At 52.9% G+C, this 13,648-nt stretch overlaps 1 protein-coding gene across 3 annotated transcripts in view; it reads right to left on the reverse strand.

Annotated features, from left to right (window-relative positions):
• Positions 1-13,648, reverse strand: part of TTC39A (tetratricopeptide repeat domain 39A) — a 51,842-nt gene that overhangs the window by 3,463 nt on the left and 34,731 nt on the right. For all 3 annotated transcript variants that reach the window (XM_018044048.1, XM_018044051.1, XM_018044054.1), the window contains 9 exons: positions 12,784-12,892; positions 12,299-12,366; positions 12,158-12,217; positions 11,103-11,264; positions 5,925-6,016; positions 3,837-3,957; positions 1,645-1,756; positions 1,116-1,230; positions 86-202 (listed from right to left, as the gene is read on the reverse strand). In XM_018044048.1, the coding sequence (XP_017899537.1) occupies positions 86-202; positions 1,116-1,230; positions 1,645-1,756; positions 3,837-3,957; positions 5,925-6,016; positions 11,103-11,264; positions 12,158-12,217; positions 12,299-12,366; positions 12,784-12,892 (956 nt within the window). The remainder of the gene's footprint in view (positions 1-85; positions 203-1,115; positions 1,231-1,644; positions 1,757-3,836; positions 3,958-5,924; positions 6,017-11,102; positions 11,265-12,157; positions 12,218-12,298; positions 12,367-12,783; positions 12,893-13,648) is intronic.

A 13,648-nucleotide genomic window follows, 5' to 3' on the forward strand; every position in this document is an offset into this window, starting at 1 on the left:
CACCCTCTCACACTGCCGCCTGGCACCTCTGCCTCCCCTGAGCTCATGGGGAACAAAGGCCAAGCCAAGGCAAATCAAGCCTTACTTGGCAGTTTCCAAGAGTTTCACGGCCTCTTCATTTCTGCCTTGCTCCATAAACAGCAGGGCCAGCTCCAGCAGGGCATTTGGGATCAAGTAATGGTCATATTTAATCCTCTTTTCACTGTAGGACAGAAGAAAACACAGCTTACAGGCTCTGCTCTTGAGACATCCTTTGGGCACGTCCATCAGACTCCTCCTGAGCGTCTCCCAAATGGGAGGATCCAACTCATGGTCTCATGGGGTTTTCTGACCTGAATTCCAGCTTGAAGGTTCCCACTATTAAGCCCTAGAAAGACTCAAGAACCACAGCAAAGCCTTCCAGTCCTCTGCACCTGGGGCCCCAAGTCCCTGACAACCTATGGTTCGCGTCATGTCCTAGGTCCACCTCCACCTCAGTCCCCAACCCTGCACCCCCCTCCCCCCACTGCCTTTATTTCATCTGCAACCCTTTCCCTCTATGGCTTCACCTAAGCAGGGAAGGACTGACCGCCCGACCTCAGGTGTCTTTCCTGTGTCTAGGCATTAGCACATCCTCTACCTGCTCCACTTAAAACTCCTCTTTCCTTGCTTTCTCTGCCTGAACTTTCCAACTGAAGTGGCATTACTGGAAAGCCTTTCCTGGTGTCTAGCATTAGGTTCAGGTCCCTCCTCCTGGCACCTGCTGGCCTCTCTGCTTTCCTCTAGCACAGCCCTCACCATACCAGATTAAGTTACCTATAGCTGTCTCTCTAATATCTGTACTCCCCTAGGACAGAGATCCTCAGTTACAAACTCCAGGGGGCACCATTCACAGGAAACACTGCAGATGGGCTCCTGTCGCTGGGCAGTCTGGTGGCCCTGGAGGTCTAACAATCTGGGCCTAGAAGGGTCCTGGCACAAAACAGAAACTAGTACATGTGAAGCGAGGAGGAGCAGGCCAGAGCCCGGCACCGTGCACGTGTGCATAGGGAGAGAGAAGCCCAGACAATGCCACCCTGGAGCCCCAGGCCCAGCAGGAGGCCATCTGGAGCAAGCGCAGCCACAGAGGCACTTACTTGGCAGAGATGCTCCTGAAATTCTCCTCAGCCTCCTGGACACGGCCCAGATATTTCAGACACAGGCCTTTCAGCAGTTTCACCAAGCACTCATCATCCACTGAGTACTCATTCTCTGAGAACAGGGGAGTGAGGGAAGACAGCTTTGTTCATTTGCTCAACAGTTACTCTTGGAGCCCCTACTCTGCTGGGCCCTAGGGACACAGAGATGGCTCGCACATAGCCCCTGTCTGCAGGGAGCACACATCTGGGGAGGAAAGACAGATACTGAGACGATGACAACGCAGTGAAATCAGGACCGACTAAAGGAAGCTCGGGGCTTGTGGGAGCCCAGCAGAGGCCCTGATGCTCCCTGGGGGACAAGGGGCAGCTTCTTGGAGGAGCTGTCACTGAAACTCAGCCTAGAAAGGCAGAGGACAATTACCAGGGTGGAGAAGTGAGGAAGGACATTTTGGGTAGAGGGAACCTTCAGCTGTAAAGACGGGTGGTCAGACCCAGCCTGGCCAGTTCAAGGGCCTAGGGTAGTCACCTGGGCCCTTTTCCAGCATCTCTTCAGCCTTGATGATAATCTCAAGGATCCCATCTGTGAGTTCCGGCTGCTTCCCAATCACAGCGTAGCCATTCCAAATGTACATCATTTCCTAGGGGCAGGGGAGCAAGTCAGTCCTAGGTTTCCTCCCCAGTGGGGCCTCAAGTTTCTCCATCTATAAAATATGTAGCTCAGATGAGGATCACTAAAGGCCCTTCTAGCTCTAATCTTCCATGACAAGTCTCAGCCCAGCCTGTGAAGCTGTAGGCTTGAGGGAGTGATGGGGATTCTTATCTCTTACTTATTATTGAGATCTCTCCTTATCCCTGTGAGAATTTAAGATGGACCAGTATTCTCACTCTTTTCCTCATATAGTTTTCAATTACATTTCTGTTCCTGGATCCCTAGGGCACTAGTCTGCACTCTCCCAATCTCTCTATCCAAATTTCCCATCCTTTGAGAACAAGGTCATGCCCCACACTCTCCAGGGAGTTGTCTTCCTTGCTCCAGCTAACAAGGCCTCCTGTACCAGAGGAATCATAGTTGACGTAAGCTCTTCAGGGGCTTAAGACCAAGATACCTTCTCTCCTATTTCACTAAGGCAGTGGGCCTGAGTTTACATCTATGAAACATATGATTTCTTTCTTTGCCTTAACTGCCAGGAAGCTCAGAATACTAAATTTTCATTCTAGTAATTCTGTTAGCCAAGATTAGCATTTCCTAAACTATCAAACCAAGCAATGGACATGACAGTAATTTGTATACATAAAGTTCTAGAAAGACTTTTTATAGTTCTTGTTATGTTCTAGGGAGGGACTTTAAGTTTTGACAAGTACTTAGTAAATCATTACATGGTCTAAAAGAGTTCTGTGGCTAAATAACAGGGAAAAACTGCATTTCAGCTTCTTCTCGGAGACCTACCATGCAGATGAGCATATAAAGGCTCCAAGAAGGTCTACAGTATGTAAACTTTGTTCATGCCGGTCTTTCCCAAATGTATTTAATCACAGAAACAATCTTATGCACACATAGCATCTTGCAGGTTACAGTTTTGGAAATTCTCCCCTAAATATCCAGTTAGCTGCTTTCCCTGCCCCTCCTTACAACATATGCCCCCATTTGATGACAGCTTTATTTTATATTTTTAATTGTAAAATAGTTCAAAATTTATTTAAAGATATTCAGGATATAAGTTCAAAATAAATTCTACATAAATACTGAACTTGTTAATTTCTGCAGTAAGTTTAATAAGTTTTTATCAGCAGACTTTCATACCTGCTTTATGAAATGGGCAAGGTAGATATTTACATTAAGGGAAAGGAAACCCTATATCCAAGGTCACACAATTAGTGAACAGCAGAGCCAGGTCTCTGAAGCAGCACCCTTCCTACCTTTCTGGCTGCCTTATTATTTGAATAACAAGGACTCTTAACAAACTAGAACTTGCTCTGATGCCTGCTCAGATCATGCATGGAATTAGCATCATAGCTGTGATTCAGAATATGGTCTCTGGAACCAGACTGCCTGGGTTCAGATTCTAACTCATCAGCTAAGGGACTTGGACAAGTTATTTCATCTTTCTACTTATATCTTATCTATATTTTAGCTTCCTACTTATCTATTAGGCCTTTTTATCCCCTTCTGTAAAATGGAGATGCCACCAGCACCTAAGAGGGTTCTTGTGAAGATCAGATGAGGCAATAGGCAATGGGTGTAATGAGCCTTGAACAAGCATGTGCCCAGTAACAATCCCAGCAATTACTGTTATTTCAAAGTTGACTGTAACACGGGTCCCAGCCTCAGAAAAGCTTGGGGCAGTGATGGAGGAACAGTATAAACAATAATTAAAACCATGTGACAAGACAGAAACAGACAGGATGGCAACACAAACAGCTGAGAGATGCCTGTCTGGGAGAGCTGCGCTTTCTGCTTTCGGGCATCTGCAGCCTGCTCACCTGCCTGCCCACCCCCATCCTTAGTAGACCATGCTTTCTCAGAGGCTGAGGCAGGCTCAGACTCCTGTGTCCCTCACCCAGGGCCAGGTGATCTGTAAAATCATCTCCAGGCCCTGGGGTCATGAAGGTCTCTGTCCTGCGTCCACACCCTCCAGGGTCACTGGCTATATCCCTGACCCTCAGCTAATCCCCACAATCCCAAATGAGTTCAGGACCAGTCAAGACCCTCCTACCCACCAGAGCAGGGACGGGCAACGAGATAGGTTTAGGGGAGAGGTAGCGTCTGGACTTCCGGATGGCAAACTTCTCTGTGGGTAGAGATTTCCCAGCAATCTTGAGTTTCAGGCCTGGCACAGCTCTGTGGAAGAGATGAGGATGGAGAGAGGGCAAGAAAATGCTAGAACTGAGAGTCCCCAACCTGCCCACTGCTTGACCCCTCTCTGGGCCTCATTTTCCCCACCTATATGACGAGAGTGTTGGATTCATACCCTGTGGCTATGACCTAATTTCATAGGCCCTATCACAAGATCCGACCGCTTCCTATGGCTAGGCAGGCTCCTCTGCGCCCGTAGCTGGAGCTGAGAAGGTGCATGACCACCACCACCACTCCTCAGGTCTGCTCTGCCTTCCAGTTGTCCCTCTCTACTCCCAGCCCCCATTTCCTGAGGGCCCAGCAGAAGTCTGACCCCAGTTTCACAGAGGAGATTAAAACTCATAAAGGGAAGGACCTGCCCAAGACCCCACAGCATAAACCTTTCATTAACTCTGGCCATGTGAGTTGCAGCCTCCTCAGCTGTTTCCAAGGGTAGAGTAAAATGTGGTATGCAGCTGAGCAAGACTACATCTGGGGCCCCATCCCCCCAGCTCTGCCTTGCCCTGAATCTCTGCCACAATCCTGGGGGTATGGCTGTGACCTGAGCCGTCCAGGCCCAGGAAACAGCTGGACCTAGTTGTGAGGTCCCCAGCAAACACCTCTGCCACTTATTCACTGTGGAATCTCTCTGGGCCTGCTTTCTTATCCCTGAAATGGAGACAATGATATGGAAAGGAGAAGTTGTTACCCCTAAATATGCATCTTTGGCATAAGGGTTATTTTAGGCTGATGATTTTTAAGAAAACAGCAAACACACAAAATGCTCTGAAAATCTAGTAGAATTTAACCTTCTTGTAAGAGACATTTACAAGGAAAGTGTCATTTGTAAGGATGTCTTTCTCTGGATCAGGAAGAGGAGGAAGACTGAATCTCCAGAAACTTATCAATGAAGAAGGCGGAGACTAAAATCTGCCTAACAACCATATACCCTCTCTTTTACCTGAAAACCTCCCATAACTGGCTCCCCATTCAACTAACTCTTCTTTCTTGTTTTAGCTGGAGATGGCATTTAAGGTAACAGCTTGGGCCATTTCAGAGAGTCACCTCAGTTTTCCTGGGTCCCTCCCATACAGAAGTTATTACATTTCTGTTTGCTTTTCCATTAATCTTATTATGAGGGTCTCAGCCAAGAATCTAGAAGGATGGAGGGAAAACAACTCTTATTTCCCCACAGATTCTTACCCTTACAGATCTTCTAGAAAAGTTACATAAGATAAAGAAACTAAGTCCCTCAGTAAATGACAGCACCCTGTGACTGCGACAGCCCAGGAAGCAATGGTCACACTCATTGCCGTATCTGCAAGTTGGGGCCAACCCTCACCATGACCGGCGGAAAGCCCGAGGCTCCCTCCTCAGGCCTGCCATGGCTGAGTCCTGCTCTAGGCCCTTCGCAGAAGGCAAACACAGCAGCGCAGGTAGGAATAAAAACAGCCACCATTTACTGGCTCCAGGCCCTACCACAGACTCTTTAAATCTATTCTCTATTTGATCTGCACAACAACCCTGCAAAGCCGAGTTTGTTATTCCCATTTTACAGATGCTGAAACTGTCCCAGATGACACAGGTAACAAATGGCAGAGGCCAGATTTAATCCTGCTTACGTGATTCCAACTCTGCTTTTCTGAGTGTATCAGGTTAACTCGGCAGAAGGAACCTCTCTGGACCTGTGTCCACATCTGTGCTACACTCTGGATGAAAGAGGCACAGTGGAAATGATGTTGACAAAACCACTTTTGTGAAAGAAAACCTCTGAACAGATTCAAAGGGCTCTAACAGCAGCAGCAAGAGGAGGTGGGCGTGGGAGACAACGACAGGCGTGGCGTGGGGATAGGGTTGGGGAGGGCTGGGGGCTCCGGGCCCTGGGGATGACAACCCCCCGTCTCCCTCTGCTCAGGGTGGCTGTGGGCAGAGCCTGGCTGAGACCTACAATGGAATGCAATGGCCGGACCCACCTAAACAACTCCACTTCGTCATCTCCAAACGGTTTGTAGTCCTCCTTCCCAAACATGCTGAGGTAGGCGGCCTTCATGTAGATATAGGTGGCCTGTGTGAGGCAGAGCAACAGTCAAGCGTCAGCAACCTGCCCTCCAAGTCACAGTCCTGAACTGGCACAAATACCTCACTGGAACCTCACTATTACCCCCAACCCCCAGGGGAGAAAGTGGGTGAGGAAGCTGAGGCAACTTGAGGACATGACCTAGGGGTTAAATCCATACTGGGCCATGTCTAAGCTCCTGACCTCTCCACTTTGAAGCAACTGGGCAGATGCAAGCAGCTAGTGGGTGCGCCAGGCAGTGCTGAGGACAGGATGGAGATACAAAGACGGGGCAGCAGGGGCTTCAGGGAAGATACTTCACACTGGGCCCTTGAAGGCCAACGGGAAGACTCACGGAAACAGAAAAAGGACCTTTCAGGCAAAAGGAACATCCTGATCAAAGGGAGGGCAGAGACGTGTTTAAGTGGGATACAAATGGGTGGTAGCATAAAGCATGGAATACACAAGAAGTGTGAGGCCAGGAGGGGCAGGGACCTGGGTTGTGGCTCATCTCAGGGTCCCTTGGCGAGACTGCCTTGTGTACCAGGCACTTTACATATATCCCAAAGACAATGCCAGAAAGGAATCTGTATCCTACCTCTGCTTCCTGGGACCGCAGGGCTGCTAGGGGCAGAGCTGGGAGGGACCCCAGGTTTGTGTGGCTTCAAGGGATCCGCTGACAAGATAAGGGGTGGTTTGCAGAGCCCCAACCTCACCCCCATCTCAGAGATGTATTCCTGAAAGCCGCTCCCCTTTGCCTGAAGCTCAATGCCAGAGGAACCTGGCTGTGCTGCCCTCCAGTGGTCGAGTCTTGAACCACAGCTCCTGCCCCCTGGAGCTGCTACCCAGCAAAGTATAGCTGGTAGAGGAGGGAAGGGAGCCGGACACCCTGGAGTCTAGTCTTAGGAGAAGGTGGAAAGCAACTTCCACCTGGGAGCCCCACCCATGATGAAACCCAGGGCTGCTCCCAGTTCCAGTCTGCCCTCAGCACCTCGGCCTGCCCTTCACAACATGAGGAAAACCTGGTCTTTGCGGGGGGTGCTAAGATGCTTCCCTCAGTGAAATCTGTTCCCCAGCCCTCTTTAGCCTCTTGGTGTCACCTGTGCCTTCTCCCTCCCCCTGGCCCCAGTACTGAGCCACCCAGCCCTCAGGACTTGACTTCCCAGGGCTCTGGAATCCCACTGGCCTGACCCTCTCTCTCGTGCCGTCTCCATGCCAGGCCTCGCCCTGCTCCCACTCCTGCCCCGCCAGCCATTCTCCCACCACTGCCGTGTGGACATTTTAGAATGAGGTCACAGCAGTCTCTCTTTGACTCATGATACCCCACTGCACTTAGGGAGAAGGCCCACATTCCCGGTCACGGCCTGCGAGGCCCGAGGCAGCCTCCCTCAATTTCCCCTCCAGCTTCTCCACTGGCGCCCCCTCGCTCTAGCCACACTGGCCTCTGGGCTGTTTCCAGAATATATCAACTCATGGCTTCAGCTTCCTTCGACACCTGTCCTAACATCTACCAGGCCTGGAACAGTCTTCACGGAGATGTCAGCCTGGCTTGCTCCTTCACTCCATTCTGGTGTCTTCTCAGGCAGGCCCCTCCTGACCACACTGTTCTCCACATCCTCCACCCGCACCTTGCCCAATTTTTCTTCATGGCTCTTAACCAGAACCTGGCATTATCTTACACAGCGCATCATCTATGTTTCTTGTCTCTCTCCCCACTAGAACATGAGCCTCGAGGTCTTTGCTCTGTTCAGTTGTAGCTGACGTGCTCTAGAATAGGACTGGCATGTGAGGGTGCCGAGCGACAGATTTCTAAAAGCACAAATACAAGCCAGAAGCAACAAGAGCTCCCCCACTGTCAGGCTAAAGCCCAAACAGCCCCTCAGGGCCCTGGAGACCGGCTTCTCCGGCTCCTCCTCTGGGCCACTCTCCCCCATCACCCCCTGAACTCACCTCAGGGCCCTGCTTGTGCTGTCCCCCTGCCTGGGACCCCACTGTCCCTTCGTTGCCAGGCTCATCTGTGGGCTTCCTCTCAGAGCTTCTTCCCCAGCCCTGGCCCCCACCCGCACTGAGTCAGCAGGAATTAGGACGGATGCAGCAACCTAGCATGGCGAGAGCCATGGGCATGCAGGTTACTGAGGGATGTTATGGGGCCATGCTGATGGAGCCACAGCCGCCCTGCCTGAGGGGCAGTCCTCTCTCCCAGTTACTTGTTTGCCTGTTGATTCCACAGATTTATTTGGCTGGATTATTCTACTAGCTTCTGTGCAGGCAGACAGTCCTTGTCCCCAGAAGCTTCCAGTGTGTGGCTTAGAGGGGGAAGATCCCTCCACAGTCCCCCTGCACTTCCGCCCACAAGCCCTTCACCTGGTGAAACAGGACCTCCTGGCAGCCCCTGGCTCCCCAGCCTGTGCCCCTGCAGTTCTCCTGGCCTGGGGTGTCCTGCCACCCTAACTCCTTGTCCTTCGAGACTCTCAGTTCAAACATCTCCTTTTCCAGAAGCCTTCCTTGTCCTCTTGGCCGGGCCGCTCAGGGCCGCCTCTGAGCCCCCCTTGACGACACCATTGTGGCACTGAGCACACACTTGTCACCGCCTTGTTTCTGGCTGCAAGCACTAGGGGTGAGGCCCACAGGGTGAGCCCGCTGAGCACGTGCAGACACTGGGCAGAGGGCCCACGGGGTGAGCCCGCTGAGCACGGGCAGACACTGAGCAGAGGGCCCACAGGGTGAGCCCGCTGAGCACGGGCAGACACTGAACAGAGGGCCCGGCACGCAGGGCAGTGGCCACAGGCCAACTCCCTAGAGCTGGAAGCCGGTGGACTTTAGTAGCCAAGCACTGGAATTTAGGGATGAATGAGGCCCCAGGACTCGAGGTGCCACAACCTCTACCTACTTTCACAGGAAACCCTTTTGAGAAAGCATTGCAGAGAGGGGGGGCTGACCACCCCACAGCCACAGAGCTGAAGGCTGAGCCAACTCCCAGGCAGACTTGCTGGCGCATGGGAGGCCTGGCCCGCCCCCTCTCTGCTCCTCACAGCAGCTGGGTGGCCACCTCAGGTCTCTTCTTCCCCGAGTAGAAGGCCCAGCTGCCTGCCCCACTTCACAAGCAGGCTTCTAGATCACTTTAATTTAAAAAGGTTCCCGGAGGCTTTGTTGGCAGGGGGAGGGATGAGGGATGAATGCTGGCCCACAGGGGCTGGGCCTGAGGAAGTGCCTTCAACAGCAAGGTGGTCTTGGGGCAAACTGGGCCTACTCAGGGGAACTGAGGAGCAAGGAAAAAGCAGAGGCCTTGGAGTCACACAAAACTGCCTTCAGATCCCGTGTGTGTCACCAACTGCTGTGTGGCCCAGGGAAGTCTCTCACCCTCTCTTAGCCTCAGTGTCTCTCACGTGCCTGATGAAGGTAACATCTACCTCACTGGGTGTAATGTGGAGGAAAGGACAAGCGCTGGGCACACAGTCAGAGCTCAGTGAAAGCCCACTCCTCCTCCCAGCCCCGCCTGCCCTGAGCCAGCGAAAGTGAAAGTCACTCTGTTGTGTCCGACTCTTTGTAACCCCACGGACTGTAGTCCACAAGGCTCCTCTGTCCGTGGAATTCTCCAGGCAAGAATACTGAAGTGGGTTGGCATTCCCTTCTCTAGGGGATCTTCCCAACCCAGGAATTGAATCCAGGTCTCCTGCACTGCAGGCAGATTCTTTACCATCTGAGCCACCAGGGAAGCCAGCCCTGAGCCAGAGAGTCCCTTTCAGCCTGGGCCCTAGGCAAGGTGGCTGAATAGGGACTTTCATGCAGAGGTGGGGGAAAGATGAGAAAATCAGGGTCACTGAGACATACGTGCTATGGATTTCACAATAGCGGATGCTCTCTGATGCTCTAAATGATTCTAAGACTCTTAGTTCAGCATTCTGTGCTATCATTACTCTGTGATGATAATGGCTGATACTTATTTCACCACTTACCATGATAATACTTTGGGCAACTGATATGAAGAACTAACCCATTGGAAAAGACCCTGATGCTGGGAAAGAGTGAAGGCAGGAGGAGGGGATGACAAAGGATGAGATAGTTGGATGGCATCACCAACTTGATGGACATGAGTTTGAGCAAGTTACCAGGAGTTGGTGATGGACAGGGAAGCCTGGAGTGCTGCGGTCCATGGGGTTGCAAAGAGTCAGACACAACTGAGTGACTGAACTGAATTGAACCATGATAAGCATTTATGCTGAGCATCTGTTTTGTTTCGCCTCCATGGCATCTCCTTAATGCTCACTCCCAACACTTATTCTGGGGCATCACCTCATTTTCCTTCTGGCGAATCACCCCTCTCCTACTTCTAATCCATGAGGGGTCTTCCCACCCCTGTTTCCAGGCACTGGCCTATGATCTATGTAGGCCAATGAGGCTCTATCATGGGACTTTGGTTGAAACCAAATGGGAGAGATGATATAGGAACAGGCAGCCCATAGCCACACTGCTGGCACATGGAGAGAACCTGCCTGTACAGTGAAGAAGTCACAGAGAAGAGCGTAGTCCCAGCTGGAAAAAATTAGCCCAAACGACTTAGAATTCCTGGATTCAGCCCAACCTGAAATCAGATGTGCCTAGAATTTTCAGGTTTATGAACCAATAAGCCTTTGTGTTTACACCTGCATAGTCAGGTAACATGTCCACTAGCTCCATGTGACTTTTTAGATTTAAAGTAACTAAAATAGAATACAATTGAAAACATCCAGTTTCCCAGTTGCAGCAGACAGATTTCAAGAGCTTGGCATGCACGTGTGGCTGGGGGCTTCCACACTGGACAGCATAGAACATTTTCACTGTAACAGAAAGTTATGTTGGGCAACACTCACTCAGACCATGTGAGTGACACTTCTGTCCCTTGCGGCTAAAAATCTCGACACCTTGTAGTTCTAAAGGTCACCTGTTTTCCGTAGTTCCTTCCAACCCTGAGGTCTAGTAGAATTTGTGGTTTTGCTTAAATTATAGCTGAGATGTCTGTGTTCAGTTAGGGGTTTGGTCCTGGTCTGGGGGCTCATGGCCAATCTAGGCGGGTCTTCTGGTCTCCCTGTTCCCCCAGCATGTGGCGCCAGCCCACCTTGGACCAGGAGTTCTCCTTGCTGAGTAGGTCTGCGTAGAAGTAGGCCATCTTCCACTGGCCCTTGAAGGTGAAGCACCACATCAGCTCCCAGTAGCACATGTGGTGGAACTGCTTCCAGTGCTGCTGGGCCTCACAGCACTCCTCGAACCGCCGGATGGCCTGTGGGCACCTGCCACTGAGCCTCTGCCAGTACCCCCCAGCCCCAGCCATCTGCCCCAACCCCCCGCCACACCCTCCATCCCTGCCCAGCTCCACAGCAGCCCCAGCCCCACGCCAGCCTCAGGAGGGGGGCGAGCAGCAGCATCGGGGGGACAGCAGGTGTGGCCTCCAGTCCCGGTTCTATCCTCAAAGCCTTACCTGACCTTGGGCCCAGTTACCAACCCTCCTAGGGACTCTAGTCTTTCACCACAAAGCGAAAGGGTGTGGGACAGAGCTATAACAGAGGCATGATAGGCAGTGGGAAGTGTTAAAGTGATACAATGATGTCTCTGCCTCAGAGCAAACTCCAAAGGTTCCAGCAGCTTCCACAAAGTGACTTGGACCCGGGGCATCTGTCCTTCGGCCTGAGGAACCACAGCCAGGACCAGCGGGAAGTGCCAGAACTCCGAGTCACGGGGTCTGTCCTGGGCCTTGGCTTAGTGCTGGGGATTCTGCCAGGGTGGTAAGCCTCCCCTCTCTCACCCTTTCCACGGCTCCCTCCCACCTTGGAGCCCAGATCCTTAGTCAGGCCTTCCAGGCGCCTGCTTCGCCCCTGGCAGCAGGCTCCAGCCTGTCACCCTGCCCTGGACAGTGGACCCTCCCGCCTCTCTGCCTTACTCAAGGGCGCTGTATCCCTCCTTCTCCCTGCCAATCCCACTCACCAGCACTGCCACCTCCTCCCTCGCCCTCCCAGACTCTCCCGTCGTTGGCAGTGCCACTCCTGGGCCCGCTCCCTTCGTGGGTCTTCTCTCAGGCCTCCTCCTGGTCTGCCTGTCCCCTGTCTGTGTGTCTGCAGTCCCACTGACCTAGAAGACCTGAGGGGCCTCCAGCACTGGCTCAGACCCGTTACTTACCGCATCAACATTGCCTTTAATGACTTCAATCCGCCCCGCAAAGAACAGGAAGATGGCGCCCTACAATGACACGTATCTGGATTTGTGGGGGTCCACAGGGCACATGTGGGCTGCAGGTGTCTGCCAGGAGGTGAGGCTCACCTTAGGGTATCGCTTCAGGTAGGGTCTCAAGAGCTTCTCTGCCTCCTCGATGTTGACGTTCCCGGTGCCTGAAGGAGGTGGGGGACAACAGGACTCATCACCATCCTCCCTGGTGATCCTCCCAGCAAACTGCCAGGGGCTTCTCAGGGTCTCCATTTCTGCTCTGTGAAATGCGGATGATAACTCTTCTGTGTCCAGGGTGATGTGAGGACTGAATAAGACCCCAGGGCTGACAGCATCCTCATGCCCTCTACAAGGTGGGCAGGACCCACCCCCATTTCACAGATGAGAAAATCGAGTCTGGAACCCAGTCACACTGTAAAGAAGTGAGTGTCCAGGCCCCTGGACAGTTGCGGTTCTACTGTTTCTGGTTTCAGGGCCCCCTCCCCAGTCCTGGGGGCCAGCAGCCCCTTGCCCTCTCACCCCTGCCCTTAGAGGCAGTCAAAGCCCAGAGGCCCCGGCGCTCACTGGGAGGGCGCTCCTACCAAGCACGAAGGTGAGGAAGGTGTGGTAGCAGAGCAGCAGCATGACGCAGAGCACGGCGCGGAAGCTGTGCCCCGATGCCCCCTCCTCCAGCTGCAGCAGCCCGTAGTCCTGGGGGAAAGACGGGGACAGCTGAGGCAGCCAGGCCCGAGGCCCCCAGCTCTACCCCGCGACCTGGGGCAGGGGAGGGGAAGGGAGGTCCCTGGACAGCTGTGAGGGCAACATTGCTGCGGAAGGGGCCAGACAGCGCTGGGCTCCGAGCCTGGAGCCCTGGAGGCCACGCAACCAGGAACAAGAGGCCATCCCTCTCAGTGCCTCAGCCATCTTGCTGGGGGCAGAGGACCCCAATGCCACAGCAAGGGCAAAGGCGACAGCGTCCCCTACCTCCCTAATAGCCCCTTCCCCATTCCTCCCTATAGCCACCTGCTCAGGCGCCAAGGTCCTGAGCAGCCCCAAGTCTGGTCGGGGAGTAGAAATGACAAGGAGGCAGATAATCCTAACCACAGGCTCAGGGTACAGACAGGGCCATAGAAACTGCAGGTTGGGAAGGCTGCCAGGAGGAGAAGGCTCCAGAGCCTGCCTGGGGAGGAGCAAGAAGCCAGACTACGCTTGTATCACCACCAGCAGTTTCTGCCCCACTGCCTATCCTAGAGTGTGTTCCTGATCTTTCTAATAGACACATCTGACTTGCCTCACCCCAGCTGCAAACCCTCCACAACCCCCTTGACTTTGGGACAAAGACAAAGCTGGAGCTGGTGGGTGCAGGAGGCCCCTCTTGCTCCGGCCTTGCCACCCTCTCTTCCTGGCCAGGCTACCCTGTCCCACCTCTCAGACTTTCTCATGTTCTTCCATCATCATCCTGAGATC

The sequence above is a fragment of the Capra hircus genome, chromosome 3, assembly GCF_001704415.2.
Source record: "Capra hircus breed San Clemente chromosome 3, ASM170441v1, whole genome shotgun sequence".
In the NCBI taxonomy this organism is placed as follows: domain Eukaryota; kingdom Metazoa; phylum Chordata; class Mammalia; order Artiodactyla; family Bovidae; genus Capra; species Capra hircus.